General features: G+C 37.5%; 1 protein-coding gene across 2 annotated transcripts in view; it reads left to right on the top strand.

Annotated features, from left to right (window-relative positions):
• Positions 1-16,307, top strand: part of plxna2 (plexin A2) — a 234,746-nt gene extending 218,439 nt beyond the window's left edge. For both annotated transcript variants that reach the window (XM_048179285.1, XM_048179286.1), the window contains 6 exons: positions 1,015-1,114; positions 4,671-4,861; positions 6,586-6,755; positions 6,874-7,086; positions 7,263-7,413; positions 14,721-16,307. In XM_048179285.1, coding sequence (XP_048035242.1) covers positions 1,015-1,114; positions 4,671-4,861; positions 6,586-6,755; positions 6,874-7,086; positions 7,263-7,413; positions 14,721-14,816 — 921 coding nt within the window. In that variant the 3' untranslated portion in view covers positions 14,817-16,307. The remainder of the gene's footprint in view (positions 1-1,014; positions 1,115-4,670; positions 4,862-6,585; positions 6,756-6,873; positions 7,087-7,262; positions 7,414-14,720) is intronic.
• The last annotated feature ends 2,013 nt before the right edge of the window (positions 16,308-18,320 follow it).

Below are 18,320 nucleotides of genomic sequence, written 5' to 3'. Positions count from 1 at the left end.
AGATCTCATGTGCTGTCATATGTAAATATGGGTTTCTTGTAGGGCTGTCAAGTTAAAATTTGAATTTCGTATATTCGTCACAAAAAGCACAACATTTTGTTTTTACTGTGAGTGTATACAAATAAAAGAAGACATTCCACAGTTTTTAATAATATATAACTCTTATTTGTACGTCCAAAATTGCCGGAGTATTTTTAGTCTCTTTCACACTGGCAAGAAAAAATGAGGTGGTATCGCCGGCGCAACCATCCGACCTCCGAGTGTTAATATAAAAATCGACATTCGAATGCAAAAACTGTGCATTCGAATTTTAGGTGTGCGTCAGACTTTCTGATGATGATGTAAGAGTCGTTGTTGTGTGTTAATGTTTTTGTTAGCATATCCAGTTGAAACCACTAGATGCGGCGCTGCTGCGTTCATTCATATAGAGAAGCTCAATGCGGCTCTAATCGACGCTTCAGCTTTTTGTATTAAACTATGCATAAATACATAATGCTGTTTTGATCATAATTGTTTATGCAATTTAATTTGTCATGTTTTTTCATTGTTTTTCATTTGTAATATAAGTAAAAATGTAGTTTTTCAGCCATTTTGACAGCCCTAGTTTCTTGTCTAATTAATCTAGTCCTTTCTCTGAGCGAAGTACAAGAGGCGAAACTCTCCTTTTACCCAAGAAAGGCTTTAATGCGCATTTGAGCTCCCCTAATATATTTATAACTAGAACAGATCTTTTTGAAGCATTTTAACGTCACTTTATTTCAGCACTGGGGAGAAACCAAACAATTTCACACCGTTTTTGAAAAGCAATAGATATGTACTGAGAATCTGTTCAGAATTAAATATATTTTTGCAGAAGTAATATCAACTCCTCAAAAGCAGAATAAAACAGCATTAGTTGTGCTCCACTATCTTAAACATTTCTTGATAATAAAAGGCTGTGAAACCAAAAGCTGTGAAATAAGATTTAAGGGGAAAGGAAAGAGGCTTGACATGAACGTTGTGTTTCTTGTACAGGTATCAGACCGCTGTGTGGTTGCTTTGGTGCCCAAGCAGACGTCCTCCTACAACATTCCTCCCACAACTAGCATCTCTCGGACTTCTATCAGTAGATACGGTGAGTATGTTTGTCTGATGATGATGATGATGATGATGATGCTGCTGCACAATTCACTGTGATTGAGAAGAGGTCTGTAATTATACGTTTAGCTAGTTAGAAGCAGTATAGATATAGATATACAGATGTAAATACGCAGTTTAAGACTGGCTTTAAATGATGCATTTGATGATTGTGCGCACGAGCCACGTGCTGCAGTTTTGCTTTGCAGCCCGCAGGATGCCCAAGGGAGCCTTCGGGGCACCAGAGAATGAGAGCGAGAGCGAGAGAGCATGCCAGGGAGGGTAAGAGGAAGAGAGAGAGGTGTTAGCAGTTAGCGTGAAGCTCAGTAATGCTGATTTCTCCGCTGAGTTTGGATGCCGCCCGTAATGGACACATTAGCTCCTTCCCCATAGCGTTGCTTTGAGGGAGTGCCACAGGGCTCCCCATCTGGCCCGTTCTCATTTTCCATCACACTGAGCTGCAGGACACTCTCTGATTGCTAATTATGCACCGCCGATGATACTTCACACGGGCGAAAAAACTCAAATGACACGCAGCCAAATACCAGGGCCAGCAATGAAATGGAGCCCCTTGTGCGTTGTCACCTAGCAACCCTGCCAAACTACACACACAAACATCTCACCTGGCTTCAATTCACTAGATCCACATGAAACGCAGCCCGTATCAGCGTATTACACGATTCAGTTAATCAAAGCTTGAGGACGTTTCTCGCATCTGTGCAGTTTAATGAAAGAATGTAATTATCTTCTCTTATCACTTGTAAACATAATGACATTTAAAGTTCAGGGAACACTTCAAACGTCCAAAGATGCAACAAGCAACCTGAGAAATATTCTATAAAGCTATCTTTATTTCTCAGCCATGCTCTCTCCGTTAACCAACAAACCTCAATCTTTTTGTATCCTCCCCCTGAATTAGGTAGTTAAGAGTTTTTAGGGTTATGTTTGGCACTTTGATCTATTTTATTGCAAAAAGCTTGTTGTATATTTTAGGAAACTCATCAAGTGGGAATGAGATGGCACAACACAGTGCAGTTTTTGGCTGTTTTTACAACCTGCTTTTGTGTGTGGTGCATAAAAAGCAGCTATCTCATCTGGCAGAGCCCTGGTGCCCATCAATCACGCCATGGCACAGCGGGCACAGCTGTGCACAGGCACCTGCTGATTGATTCATATCAATTTAATGCTCAACACTTAGCAGCTCGGCTCAATTTAGCATGCCAGCAACCCCTGCCCAAAATAACACACTGCTCACACACCTCTGTGAATTAAACTGTGAATGTGTACATACATGTATATCATGAATATTTTACACATTATTATATAAGCATCCAGCCCATAAGTGAGTCAGAAATTAATTCACTAATCCCTCTGATTAATTCAAATTTGTTAAACTGATTAAAAGTCTAATTAATAGTCCAATAATTTAACAATACCATACTATTTATATTATATTATATTATATTATATTATATTATATTATATTATATTATATTATATTATATTATATTATATTATATTATATTATATTATATTATTTTGTGACAATGTATATTTGCACATTCGGCAAGGTGACATAAAGAAATAATTGTTACACAAAAGGTACTAAAATATGAAATTATGAGGTACTAAGTTATAATTATATGATAAAAAGTTGAAATTATGACACAAAAAGTCATATTAAAGGGTTAAGGTCACCAAAAAATGAAAATTATGTCATTAATTACTCACCCTCATGTCGTTCCACACCTGTAAGACCTTCGTTCATCTTCAAAACACAAATTAAGATATTTTTTGATAAAATCTGATGGCTCAATGAGGCCTCAATTGCCAGCAATATCCTTTTTCAGTGCCCAGAAATGTACTAAAATCATATTTAAAACAGTTCATGTGACCATAGTGGTTCAACCTTAATATTGTATAGGGACGAGAATACTTTTTGTGCGCCAAAAAAAAATTCAAAACACTGCTTCATGAAGCTTCAAAGCTTTACGAATCTTTTGTTTCAAATCAGTGGTTTGGAGCGTGTATCAAACTGCCAAAGTCATGTGATTTCAGTAAACGAGGCTTCGTTACATCATAAGTGTTTTGAAATTTCAATGGTTCACCACTGGGGGGCGTGAATTTGGCAGTTTTTTACACGCTCCGAACCACTGATTCGAAGATTCGTAAAGCTTCGAAGCTTCATAAAGCAGTGTGTTTTGAAATCGGCTATCACAGATATTGTTGAATAATTTGTTATTTTGTTTTTTTGGTGCACAAAAAGTCTTCTCGTTGCTTTATAACATTAATGTTGAACCACTGTAGTCACATGAACTGTTTTAAATATGTCTTTAGTAGCTTTCTGGACATTGAAAGTGTTAATTATCTTGCTGTCAACGGAGTCACTGAGCCATCGGATTTTATCAAAAATATCTTAAATTGTGTTCCGAAGAGAACAAAGGTCTACGGGTGTGAAACGACATGAGGGTGAGTAATTAATGACAGAATTTTATTTTTGGGTGAACTAACCCTTTAATGACAATTCTACACATACAGAAAAACATAATTATGAAATGAAAAGTCAAAATTGAAATAAAATGTCACAATTATGATAAAATGTTGACTTTTTGTTTATGTCATAATTATGATTTACCAAAGCATGATGGTGAAATGGGCTTCCATACTTTTTGACCATTTGTTTGTGAATCAGAATACACTAAAAGTGCTGTTAAAGTCAAGATATTCCAATTTTCTGTAATGGATACACTCAAATAGTCAAGAAATAGTAAAGTTATAATCTCTCAATGCCAATACTGTGGCAACAGCCAAAAGGACTGCAAGTTTGCAGTAGCTTTAGATGGATTGAACCCGAAAATCTACTTCTTCCTGTATGCCCCGCTGCTAACACCACCATTTCTCCTGAATTCTCCCTTGTGACTCCGGCCTGCTCAAAATTCCACTTCTGTCTCGAAATAGCCGAGGCTATTTGCCTTCCTTTGCCGTTTCACATGCCCTTTGAAGCCAGGTGACGAGGACAGAGAGAGCGAGACTTTGAAAGGATGTAGAAGAATATACCACCATTGTGAGAAGCCGATCTGACCTCCCAAGAGAGCACTCAACCACCGCAAAAAAAAAAAGCCACACATCTAATTGGAGAAGTGAGCAAGAGACTGATTATTTAACACGCGAGGATGGAGGAGAAAAGGAGATGAGATGGATGAGCGAGGAGCTTAACTCATTAGAAATCTTTAGATGCATTGATTAGGTCCTGCGATGCAGACGTTTAAAGCATGTGTGCAGCACAATGAATCAGGACGAGCCAATTATGAGGCCTTTGAAGAGGAGGCCAGAGAGCGTCGACTCATCTCGCTCAGTCTTGAACGAATACAGAGATGAATCCTCTACAGAGAGAGAGAGAGGAGGAAAGAGATACACAGGGTTAGACAGAGTAAATGAAATGTGAGAGGGCCATGCTCTTTCTATTCATCCCTAAGAATGACAATGTAGAAGAATGGCGGTGTAAGAAGATCATAATCCTCTTTCTATATATCTATCTCTCTCTATTCCCACAGACTCGACATTCCGGTACACGGGCAGTCCGGACAGCCTGCGCTCCCGTGCTCCTATGATCACCCCGGACTTGGAGAGCGGAGTCAAAGTCTGGCACCTGGTGAAGAACCACGAGCACGGGGACCAAAAGGAAGGCGACCGCGGCAGCAAGATGGTATCTGAGATCTACCTCACCCGTCTGCTAGCTACTAAGGTAACGCCTCACGTTTTTGTGGTGAATTTTAAACTTAAAGATGAATTGAATAAAGGGTTTGAAATTTACACCCACCAACCAGCCAAATGCGGGTGAAAATCAACCGTGGCGGGTAACACACATCAACTTAACCAGTTTGGTGGGTTATGAACCTCAGTGCTTCCCACGTATAATAACGGCCGCCCAAGTATATTTGGAGACACATTTTTGCTTTTATTATTTTTATCCTTATATACTTTTTATATCCGCGATCGATAAACTAGTCGTTTCATATCTGCTCGTTACGTGTGCGTCAGAACTGTTTACTCCCGCTAACATTCCCACAGGCGCTGCATTTTGCAAAGTCACAAGGCGGCGCTGTTGCGTGTTCTAAAAGCTCGCGCAACAGCACTTCAGTCTGCTTCACAGTGATTCTCAATCAATGAAAAGCGCAGATTTATGCCAAGCGATTTCTAATGAACTCAAGTTGATGAATTATTACAATGTCTACTTTATGGCCTCCATATAAAATGTTTTAGACGATTGTAAGAATCTGAAGGATCAGCCTGCAATAGTACAGACATTTCAAAATAAGAGTACCTGTGTATTTCGAGCTTGTTTATAATTAAAAGACACGCTAAGTTTTTTCTTTTTCTTTTGGGCATTATTGGTATTTTGGTTACAGAATAAATTGTATTTAATTTGATTTCCATTTAATTCATAGTAAATTATTGTAGTCTCCCCCACAGGAAGAAAAGACTAAGAACATTATTTGACACATATATTATTCATGTTATAAATTTTACTAGTAAAATCTGTGTCCCATTCACTGAGAGAGACACTATATCACCATTTAAATGCTGTAATTTTGCATAATTTACAATGCATAATAATGCATAATATTAGTATGTAATTAAATGTAATATGATATGTAATTAAAATTCATTTCAATAAATAAAAATACTGTTAAAAATCACACATTATTTGTTTGTCACATGTAGTAGACCATTTTTGTGCCATGGGTAATAGGAGGATTTTTCGCCCGGCTACCACCGCAAAAATATTTCAAACCTGTGGGAAGCACTGAACCTTATATTACATCCTATCCCTATCAGAGCTCCTCCCTTGAACTTTTGTTTGTATCCTAGTGATTTACTGTTTTGGACTGCCGCCTTTTACTTGAGAATGACACGTCTGGATTGATACCTCTGAGATGTCTGGCGAAGAGACTTTTTTTTAACCCGTTGTCCCTCCATTTAGGGGTCCGATTAACGCAAACTTTCCCGCACTGTTATAAAGGCACAGATATTATACCTTTGTGCTTTCATTGATAAACATTTGCCATCAATGTACTAATGTAGAAGGCATAAGGCATATCATCATGACATCATATATATTGAAATGATGAAATATTTTGGGGAATCAGTTTTTCATTATCATCATCTGACACTTTTAGAGTGAGAGTGGGTTGGCTTTTTTGAATAGATGTCACCTGAGAGGCTTCAGTATGCTGAAAATAAATCAGAATTTTTTTTTATTATTAATCCTATGTTATTTTATTTTAATTGTTTGAGCAAACCATGACTGACTGTCACAAAACTGAAATGCATTTAATGATTCAGAATCAGATTAATAATAAATGTTTAAATCTAATCAGTGATTTTGATAATGTAATAATCTGATATTTTTGGTTTAGTTAATAGAAGTTCTGAATGGCCGATAACTGCTTTGCTTTTTTCTTTTAGGGTACGCTGCAGAAATTTGTGGATGATCTGTTCGAGACTCTCTTCAGTACGGTGCACAGAGGCAGCGCGCTTCCTTTAGCTATCAAATACATGTTTGACTTCCTGGATGAACAAGCGGACAAGCACGGCATCCATGACACCGATGTTCGCCACACCTGGAAAAGCAACTGGTGAGAGGACACACTCGTGTACACACTACCTAACCTCAAGAAGTTGTTTTTTCCCAGTTTCTGCAATAGAAAGCCATGTAACCTTTCTCTTTCTGTTTTTGTGTGCGTATCTTCACAGCCTTCCTCTGCGTTTCTGGGTGAATGTGATAAAGAATCCCCAGTTTGTTTTTGACATCCACAAGAGCAGCATCACGGATGCGTGTCTGTCTGTGGTGGCTCAGACCTTCATGGACTCGTGTTCCACATCTGAACACAGACTGGGCAAAGACTCGCCCTCTAATAAGCTGCTTTATGCTAAAGATATCCCCAACTACAAGAACTGGGTAGAAAGGTAAAACAATCGAATGCCATTAACAATATTTAACTTTTTATTTAATGTTATTTTTGTAACAAACTAAACCCCTTCATTCTCATTTTTTTCATATAATGTTAATTCAATACTACAAACAAGCTCCCACGCAACATTGATTTTCGCTATTGACTATCGCCCCCTGGCTGTCTCCACAGGTACTACGCTGACATCAGCAGGCTGCCAGCCATCTCCGATCAGGACATGAATGCGTATTTGGCAGAACAGGCACGACTTCACTCCAATGAGTTTAACATGCTCAGTGCCCTCAACGAGATTTACTCCTACATTAGCAAGTACAGCGAAGAGGTGAGGCGAAAGAAGATTCATCTGAAAACATGCTGTCAACCTTAATGTTCAAAACGTTCTCAATCTGCTCTGTATTGAAACCGACTTCTCTGCTGTCTAAAGTGCCTAAACAGAGCCACAAAAGTGAATTATAAAATATTTATTTTGTTTATGGATCGATGGTTCTAGGCAAAGAGTGTAGAATCTGTCTATACTGGATACATGTAACGATAAAAATACACTGGATCTTCAGACTGTTATGTTTAAAGCTGATGTTTCTCATGTCTAAAGTAGTATTTTGAATCTTTTATTATGTTTTTTTTTTTTTATTTAAATCATCTTTCTATATATATATATATATATATATATATATATATATATACTTTGATTTAGTTGCCAAAAGATAACCATTTGAGGTCTGTACCTTAAAGGTGCCCTAGATTCAAAAATTGAATTTACCTCAGCATAGTTAAATAACAAGAGTTCAGTACATGGAAAAGACATACATTGAGTCTCAAACTCCATTGTTTCCTCCTTCTTATATAAATCTCATTTGTTTAAACGACCTCCGAAGAACAGGCGAATCTCAACATAACACCGACTGTTACGTAACAGTCGGGGTGAACGCCCCAATATTTGCATAATGCCAGCCCATGTCCCCAACATTATAAAAGGCATTAGACAAGGGCAGCCAGTTAACGTCTGGATCTGTGCACAGGTGAATCAACAGACTAGGTAAGCAAGCAAGAACAATAGCAAAAAATGGCAGATGGAGCGATAATGACTGACATGATCCATGATAACATGATATTTTTAGTGATATTTGTAAATTGTCTTTCTAAATGTTTCGTTAGCATGTTGCTAATGTACTGTTAAATGTGGTTAAAGTTACCATCGTTTATTACTGTATTCACGGAGACAAGAGCCGTCGCTATTTTCATTTTTAAACACTTGCAGTCTGTATAATGCATAAACACAACTTCATTCTTTATAAATCTCTCCAACAGTGTAGCATTAGCCGTTAGTCACGGAGGACAGCCTCAAATTCACTCAGAATAAAACGTTAACATCCAAATAAATACTTTACTCACATAATGCGAAGCATGCATACAGCATGCATGACGAACATCTTGTAAAGATCCATTTGAGGGTTATATTAGCTGTGTGAACTTTGTAAATGCGCTGTAATATAGTCGACAGCTCGTGTGGCAGGGAGCACGCAAATTAAAGGGGTGGCGCTGCCTAAATCAGTGCATTGTTAATGATGCCCCAAAATAGCCAGTTAAAAAAATTAATTTAAAAAAATCTATGGGGTATTTTGAGCTGAAACTTCACAGACACATTCAGGAGACACCTTAGACTTATATTACATCTTGTGAAAAAGCATTCTTGGGCACCTTTAATATATATTATACTAGTGTAGTTCCTCAGCCATAAATACTTCTCCAGATCAGTACAGCTTTATTTCTAGAATAACATGCATTGAAACAAGAGGTACTCGTGAAAGAGTTTCACAGAATGATGTCATCTTTAAACAGTCTCTAAAGCCAGCAGCAGGATTCAGAGTCACACACACACACACACACACTTATGCACAGTGTGGGGACAGACAGGGAGAGAGAATGAATAGGCTTCTGATGAGGAAGATTACACAGCTAGATCACTGACAGCCACTCCGACACAAAGAGCACTAGAGTAGGGCCCACGATGGAGATGTTCCAACCGTAATGGCAGCTCCACTCAGGGGACCCATTAGTCTGACCTTTACTTTACACAGCATTTAGGACAGCGCCAAGAGCCCGGAGACACAGCTCCGCCTGCAGCCTCTCCTCTCGCTCTCATGTAAATATCCTTCTTTGGTTGCTGGTCTGTTTTCTCTTGTCCTCACATTCCTACGTACACTCTTTTTTGCATATCCTTTCATTCTTTTATATACTAGGTCTGCCTTTCTACAAATAGAGCAGTGATTCCCAACCAGGCATATGTATACATCAGGGGTACTTGAGCAGATTCCAGGGGGTACTTATAAGATTTTAAGTTTGCTTTGTAGATTTAAATAAGTGGATTTAAAGGGTTAGTTCACCCACAAATGAAAATAATGTCATTAATTATTCACCCTCATGCCGTTCCACACCTGTAAGTCCTTCGTTCATCTTCGGAACACAAATGAAGATATTTTTGATGAAATCCAATGGCTCAGTGAGGCCTCTATTGCCAGCAATGTCACCAAACCTCTCAAGATCCAGAAAGGTACTAAAGACATATAGTATTTAACATATAGACATATAGACTACAGTGGTTCAACTTAAATATTATAAAGTGACGAGAATACTTTTTGTGCACCAAAAAAAACAAAATAATGACTTTTCAACAATATCTAGTGATGGATGATTTCAAAACACTGCTTCATGAAGATTCAGAGCTTTACGCATCTTTTGTTTCAAATCAGTGATACGAAACAAAAGATTTGTAAAGCTACAAAGCAGTGTTTTGAAATCGGCCATAATATGTTGCTTTTAAAATATTGTAAAATCTATTTTACAGATATTAATGTATAGAGTATATTATTGTTAAAGGTCCCGTTTTTCGTGTTTTTTTTTAAGCTTTGATTGTGTTTATAGTGTGCAATATAACATGTGTTCATGTTTCGCGTGTAAAAAAACACAGGATTTTTCACATAATTTACTTATCTGTATACCGCTGTTTCCACTGTCATAAAAACGGGCTGATGACTTCCTTGTTCTATGAAGTCCCTCCTTCAGAAATACGTAACGAGTTCTGATTGTGCCAGCGGTTCCTGTGTTGTGATTCGACAGCTCTGAGCGCATCTTGCCCGGAAAGGTCACGCCTCTTACCATAACGTGGAGATGCACGCGCTCAGTGTTATTGTAAACATGTCTTTAATTTTACCCTATCAATCTGAGCCGGAATCAGACCCGGTGATTGGACTGCGGGATGAAAATAACAGCGTTTCGACGACATGGCGACAAACACACTCTACAAACGCAACTCTTGTGTATTCCTGTGGACGGAGGTTAGTCAAAAAACTGTTTTAGTGACGTCATTAAAGAAGGAAGTAGAGGGATGTAGTCCAAACTGGCCGTTCGATGTAGGCGACTTCTGTTAAATAAAATATCTCGCTTGGCATTGAACTTTGAGCTTTAAAATTTTACAGATTTTATTTATACTCTAACAACAACATTACACACTAACTAAAGTTTGAAACATGGGATCACGAAGAACGGGACCTTTAATCTGCAATTCAAGTTACTTGTCTTCTATTTTAAGTTCTTTTTGATTCACCCAAAAATGACACCTTCAAGTTGTTCCAAACCTGTATGAGTTTCTTTCTTCTGTTGAACACAAAAGAATATATTTTGAAGAATATGGATAACCAAACAGTTGATGACTTCCATATTATTGGGAAAAAAAATACTATGGAAGTCAATGGGCCCATCAACTGTTTGGTTACTGATATTCTTCAAAATATCTTCTTTTGTGTTCAACAGAAGAAAGAAACTCATACAGTACAGGTTTGGAACGACTTAAGGTTGAGTAAATGATGACAGAATTTTCATTTTTGGGTGAACTATCCCTTTAACTAGGGACTCCTGAGCATCTTTCTATCTATCAAACATAAATTCAATACTAAAGTCATCAGACGCCATTTTTAAAGCAGTAACCGCTCAAGATGTCGCCAGTTACCTTTTCTAACTTGCATAGAATGAAGATAGAAAGACTGTATTCGATATTCCGTATAATCGGAGTTAAGTTGAAAAGAAAAAGAAAACATGTCTGGTTTGCTGTCAATGAATTGAGCCTTGTGAGTGACAAACAATGTTGAGAAACACAAGTGTAGACCATGAAGCCACCTGCTTGTGTTTATTTTCCCTGCAGAATCTCAAAAAAGAAAGCACAAAGCTAAAAGGAGAACATCCTTTTGTTCACCCAGCCAAATGCGTACGGCGGGACAATCCGTACCTGCATGCAGTAATTCAGATTCATTATACAATGCGAATAGGACAACTGAAAATAATTACCTCTGTCAGCGCTCTGGAGCACTTAACCTGATGAGAGAGGGAGAGAGAGCGCTAGACAGAGAGAGAGAATATGTGCTCTCCTTAAAATGAAGGCGACTGAATCAGACACAATGATGTGGAGAGTGCTCCTGCAGCTGTGCTGAAATGCATGAAAAATTCAGTGCACGCGCTCCTCATCGAATACATGCTCATGCTGTGAGCCTCTAACGGAAGCTCGGAGCGGCTGTAGAAGTGTTGACCTGCCCCGTAGCTACAGCCGCTGAGACAAACCGAGCAGGTGTGGGCCCAACTTTGCTCCCATGGCAGGCGTCCTGGGAATACTGGATGCTGATGGAAGATGAAACAGACATCTAGTGCCTCACGATCCTGTCGATGGCTTCCAAATTTGACTTTTATTCATGAATTTGTTTGCCGCAGAGTGGCTCTTAATGGTGAAGTGATACTAATGTACACTGGGGATCGAACGTTTGGGAACCCCTTTTAAAATCTGTGAAAATGTGAACATTTTTAACAAAACGAGAGATCATACAAAATGCATGTTATTTTTTGTTTAGTACTGTCCTGAGTAAGATATTTTACATAAAAGATGTTTACATATAGTCCACAAGACAAAAAAATAGCTGAATTTATTAAAATAACCCTGTTCAAAAGTTTGGGAACCCTTGGATCTTAATACTGTGTGTGGTTACCCGATGATCCACGAATGTTTTTATGTTTTGTGATGGTTTTTCATGAGTCTCTTGTTTGTCCTGAGCTCTGTTCTTCAGAAAATTCCTCCAGCTCCTGCAGATTCATCAGTTTTCAAGCATTTTTGCATATTTGAATCCTTTCCAGCAGTGACAGTATGATTTTGAGATTCATCTTTTCACACTGAGGACAACTGGGGGACTCAAACACAACTATTAAAAAAGGTTCAAACATTCACTGATGCTCCAGAAGGAAACACGATGCATTAAGAGCCGAGGGGTGAAAACTTTTTGAATTTGAAGATCAAGGTAAATTGTACTTAATTTTTCTACTGGGAAACATGCAAGTATCTTCTGTTGCTTCCGATGGGCAGTACTAAATGAAAAAAAAAATCATATTTAAACAAAATAAGAAAAATGTGGACATCTTCATCCTGTTCAAACGTTCAAATATGCAAAAATGCTTGAAAACTGAAGAATCTGCAGGAGCTGGAGGATTTTTCTGAAGAACAGACCTCAGTTTAACTGCTCAGGACAAACAAGAGACTCATGAACAACCATCACAAAACATAAAAACAGTCGTGGATCATCCAGGTAATCACACACAGTATTGAGAATCAAGGGTTCCCAAACTTTTGAACAGGGTTATTTTAATAAATTCAGCTATTTTTTTGTCTTGTGGATTATATGTAAACATCCTTTATGTAAAATATCTTACTCAGGACAGTAGTAGACAAAAAATAACATGAATCTTGTATGATCTCTCTTGTTTTGTTAAAAATGTTCACATTTTCACAGATTCTGAAAGGGGTTCCCAAACTTTCGATCCCCACTGTAATTCCTTATTGAAGGTGGGAAGAAACTTAAAGCCGAGAAAGGGTGGGCCGAACTTGGTTTGAATGTTGTCTGAGGTGGTATAGCATATTTTAAAGATCCTAACGTTTAACCAAAAGTTTGATGGTTTATTTGAGATTCATGACATTGTGCTTTTGAGCATAGATTACTTTATAGCACTACTTGTATAGTTTGGATAAGCGTCAGTTAAGTGACAGTATTCATAAAGTTAGAAGTAGTAGATTGATGTGAGTTTCAGAGTCTTTGTTTACAATCACTCATTCTTTCGCAGTTACGGGAGGAGATTCCCACATACACCCATCCTCCACTGCCCTCCATTTTAGGCATCTTAAAGATATCATTAATGAAGCCCCTTCTTGGCTAGTTGGAAGTGCCCATATCAATCTAATTTCCCATTATTTTCACTGTTTGATGTGCAAATGAGTGGCAGACAGCAGCCACAATGCCACTTCCCACCTTGTTCCTCTGACACCACAGTCGGAGACTATGACATGAGCACAGAGAGGGGTCGATCCCGTCTGTCCGCCCCCTCTCAACATGACTCGACATTTTTGACTGCTCTGTTTTCAAAAAAACACACAGATGGAAAATGAGAGATGGCACTCTGCAGATTGGGTCAGACTCAAGTTATACTTTCCCTTTTAATGAAATATTCATGAAATGAAGTCTCTGGCAATTTTTCTCTCAGAGACTGAAAATTAGTCCAAGTCTTATACCACAGTGAGCAGTAACTGTGATAATTAGATATAGAGTATGCCGTCTGAAGAAAGTGTCTGGTGTTTAATGGCTGCCTGGATCAGTTTTATGTTCTAGTTGTGGATGTATGCAAATGGAAGCTTTGTTCACATTAAACCCAATTCGGATCTGTTTGTTTAGACAGTGTAGTCTGTATCTGCCAAGAGACTTTCCTAACATCTAAACATTAAATAAGATATATTTTATATTATATTGTAAATATTAAAAATATCTAAGATAAGATACATTTAAATATGATACATTTTTAATATTTTATATTATATATATATATATATATATATATATACATTTAAAAAAAAATATATATATATATATATAAAATGTATTTTATTTAAATGTATCTTATCTATAGTATAAAAATATATTGTAAATATTAAAAATATCTAAGGTACATTTTTAATATAATTATGTATATATATGCATTTATAAAAAATAACATATAATATATAATATAATATTAAAAATGTATCTTATTTAAATCTATCTTAGATATTTTTAATATTCTATATTGTAAATATTAAAAATATCTAAGATTAAATAAGATACATTTTTAATATTATTATATTATATTTTTTTATATATATAAATTTATATATTTTTAAATATATTTTAAATAATATTATTTTTTATATATTTTACTCTCATATCATTAAATATCAGTTTTGTGGCCATGCTCTATCCCTCTGGGATCACATTAAAATATCTAAATTTTCTTATGTGATAAATGTAACTAATTATTATATTATATTATATTATATATTTTATTTATATTTTACTCTGCTATAAAGTCATTTCATTAAATGCTGCATTAAATTTTGTGTTAACGCTCCCCCTCTGTCCTCGGATCACATTAAATGCTTTATAAACTTTTCAATTTTTTCGCCCTTTATTCTGTTGTAATGTGTTCTTCAGAGCAAGCGAGATCTGACCCCTCACCTCACATCTGCCGTAATGCCAGAGTGATTAACACCTTCCTCTGTTCTTTTCGTAGATCACTGCTGCACTGGAACAGGACGAGACGGCAAAGAAACAGCGACTGGCCTACAAAGTGGAGCAGCTCATCGCCGCCATGTCGCTGGAGAGCTGAGAGAACGACAAAGCTTGAACGAAGGACGAAAGACTCGGTCAAACCATCATCCAAAGCCTCTTCACACAAAAGAGAGCAACACTGGCTAGAGACATGACACCAACAATAGCTTGTGCTTTTTTTTCTACAATTTTGTGAAGAGGTCAACTTTTAAGACCAATGGACAACTGTTTGATGAAAGCAAGTCACATGGCTTTCATCTTGAGGATCGGATCAGGCGTGGAAACTATGGTGTTCTGTTTTTAGTTTAAAACCTTGTGGGACGAGCAGCTTCCTGAGGCGTTTTTTGTTTGTTTATCTATTTGTTTGGTTTGTTTTAGTTCATTTGGTTCGATGTGCCTAGCACTGATTATCGTGATGGATGCAAGACTTGCAGAATCTGAAGAGATGCTGGTACTTCCTCAAAAAATGTGCTTGCTAAAAACCATTTCAGGAGGATTGGACCGAAGGAAACGGACATCTACTGCCTCGCCATTTACCGTCCAGTTGATGGCTTTTACTTCCAAATTTTTATTTTTATACATGAGTGCTTTTTGAGTTTGTTTCATTGAGTCAGCTAGTATAATTCCTCATCTTGGTGTGGCGAAAGTTCCAGTGTCTTTCTGTCCTTGGAAAGCAGCGGCTGCTACCAACACGTGTGTGCATGTCGACACAGTAGTACAAACTTTCGAGTCCCTCTGACCTAAGAGACCACGAGGCATCTACATGGCTTGGGAGCTAATGAAACTAACAAAAGGGGGGTCAAAGTTCAACCAGCATGTCCCTAATTGACTGCAAAGGACCAGAAACCAGTATCAAACTGGACGAACTCCGCTCTACGGTCTCTCTGTGTGCATATGTCCTGTTTTCTACACGTTAGCGTATGTGAATGTACAAACGTTACTCTATTTTGTCTTCGCATTTTAGTTGCTTTTCTAAAACGGGAGTCAGTTGAGCTGATCTCTCCGGCACGACGTCCTAAAGAACTGAACCTCCTTCTCCATAATAGCGCTGCTGAGATTCCGATACGAAAGCAGCGATGAGTAGCACCTTCAGCTCAAATCACGTGTGGAGAAACCCCACCTTCCCTTTCAAATGAATGGACTCGGATCTTACCAGAAAGTATTAATTATTATGTATGGTCCAATGTGTGTGTAGTCTGCATGCATTATACAGTACCTCATATTAAAAAAAATAATGTCTCCTTTCCCATTTACTCCTACGTTCAAGTGCCAAGAGGTCACGTGAGTTGTGGATGACTCAGAGGAACGCCGTTGATGTAATATACCATGTCACTTCCTTTCCGTACACACACGTCGGGATTAAGTGCCAAAAGATCGCTTACTTACGCACTTGTCGGTTGATGCTTTATTAAGGGAACGGACCCTGTATACTGTAAAAAAAAAAAAAAAAAAAAAAAAAAATCTCCGGTTTAGAAGTTTCATTCTCGCCACTCGCAAATTCAGGTACGAAAAGACCATGAGCTTGGAACGGTATTTGTAAATATAAAAAGTATTTGTAAAATACTTTAGATGTCTGGAATAGCTGGAGTGGGTTCTTTCCAATCTCTTTTGTTTTTTTTGTTTTTTTTCCCCCATCTGACATGAAATATGTCAACAGAACGCATGAACAAAAGACAACATAGCTTTCATTTATAATGCATGATGGCAGGTAGAGCTGTTTTTGAAGATCATCCGAACCAAAATAGACAAGGTCGTTCAGGTCAGAGGCATCTTAGGTTCACAGAGGCATCAGGGAGAGACTTGACTTCTCCTCAGTAAAAATGCAGTATCGGATGTGAAGAAATAGACTCAAATGGCGCTTGTTGTTTTCCCCCTGTGGCCTTAGAACATTTAATCTGTTGTTTCTAGTTGATTTAATCAGCGACGTGTCATTTTTCTCCCTGTCTTTGTTAGCTGTGTTTGAGACTGATCAGATAAAGAGAGGCAATGCGACGATGAAGAAGGGTGGAAGAGGCATGCCCTCTCTCAGACGGCTGCTGGGTGGTGTCTGCCGGAGTGTTTGAGAAGCATAGGAATGAGATGGAGAGAGAGACAGACCCCTTTAGCTTCAGATTCCTCCTGCTGCTTTGAAGCTCGCCTTTGATCTCAACTAGTCGTGTGCACAGTGTGATCAGGAGATAAAAAAAAATACACATCAAAACTAGGATCCAGTGCAGGAGATTGCAAATGAAGAGCTGCATGAAAGACAATGAATTAATCTGTAAAAGGAATAGTTCACCCAGACGATTCTATCATCGTTTACTCGCCCTCATGTCCATTAGAAACTTGTTTGACTTTGAATGATGCTCGCGAGCTTTATGAAGGATACAAAAGCATCATAAAAGTGCTACTTATGTCTTATGTGCTTTATACAAAGGCTTCAGAAGTCATAGGATAGATGTGGCTTGGAGACAGACCAAAATGAAGTCTTGAAAGAGAAAGTGTGAATCGTTCAGACTGGTTTTGGGAACTGACTCAACTAGTTCATTGAAAAGATCCGAGTCAAAAGAGTGATTCTGAAAAATCTAGGAGGGGTGGCAAGGTTTAAAGGGTTAGTTCACCCAAAAATGATAATTTTGTCATTTATTACTCATGTCGTTCCACACCTGTAAGACCTTCGTTCATCTTCGGAACTCAAATTAAGATATTTTTGATGAAATGCGATGGTTCAGTTGACAGCAAGATAATTAACACTTTCAATGCCCTTAAAGCTACTAAAAACATATTTAAAACAGTTCATGTGACTAAAGTGGTTCAACATTAATATTATGACGAGAATACTTTTTGTGTGCCAAAAAAAACAAAAAACTTTTCAACAATATCTAGTGATGGGCGACTTCAAAACACTGCTTTGAAGCTTTACAAATCTTTTGTTTCGAATCAGTGGTTTGGAGTGCCAAAGTCACGTGATTTCAGTAAATGAGGCTTCGTTTATGCGATCCGAACTCATTGAGCCATCGGATTTTATCAGAAATATCTTAATTTGTGTTCCGAAGATGAAAGAAGGTCTTATGGGTGTGGAACGACATGAGGGTGAGTGATTAATGACAATTTTTGGGTGAACTAACCCTTTAAGGTGAATAATGAGAAATCGAGGTCCGATTCTCACACAAAATTCTTGTATAACTTCATAAGACATGTTTTATGGTGCGTTTGTGTCCTTTTTGAAATTTGAAAGTTTCATATGGATTTATATGGAAAAGGGTGACCTGGACAGTCTTTACTGCAAAAAAAAAAAAAAAAAAGTGATTTTCAGTGTCTTTGTTTTCCAGAACAAACATCTAAACATTCTTAAATCATTTTAATATATAAATATTAAACATATCTTCCAATGGGGTAAGAAAAAAAAATCTTAGTTTATTTGTCTTTTCCCATTGGCAGATATTTTTAAGCATTAACTTCATTTTTTTAAAAAAAAAGAAAAGAAACAAGACGTTATTATTTTGCTTCTCAAATAAATATGTATTGATTTAAGAATGTTTAGATTGTCTTCCCTGGAAGAATGAATGTCATATCATTAAAT

The sequence above is a fragment of the Megalobrama amblycephala genome, linkage group LG24 (genome assembly GCF_018812025.1).
Source record: "Megalobrama amblycephala isolate DHTTF-2021 linkage group LG24, ASM1881202v1, whole genome shotgun sequence".
In the NCBI taxonomy this organism is placed as follows: Eukaryota; Metazoa; Chordata; class Actinopteri; order Cypriniformes; family Xenocyprididae; genus Megalobrama; species Megalobrama amblycephala.
Note: the sequence above shows the minus strand (reverse complement) of the source record. Positions and strands in the feature narration are given on the sequence as shown.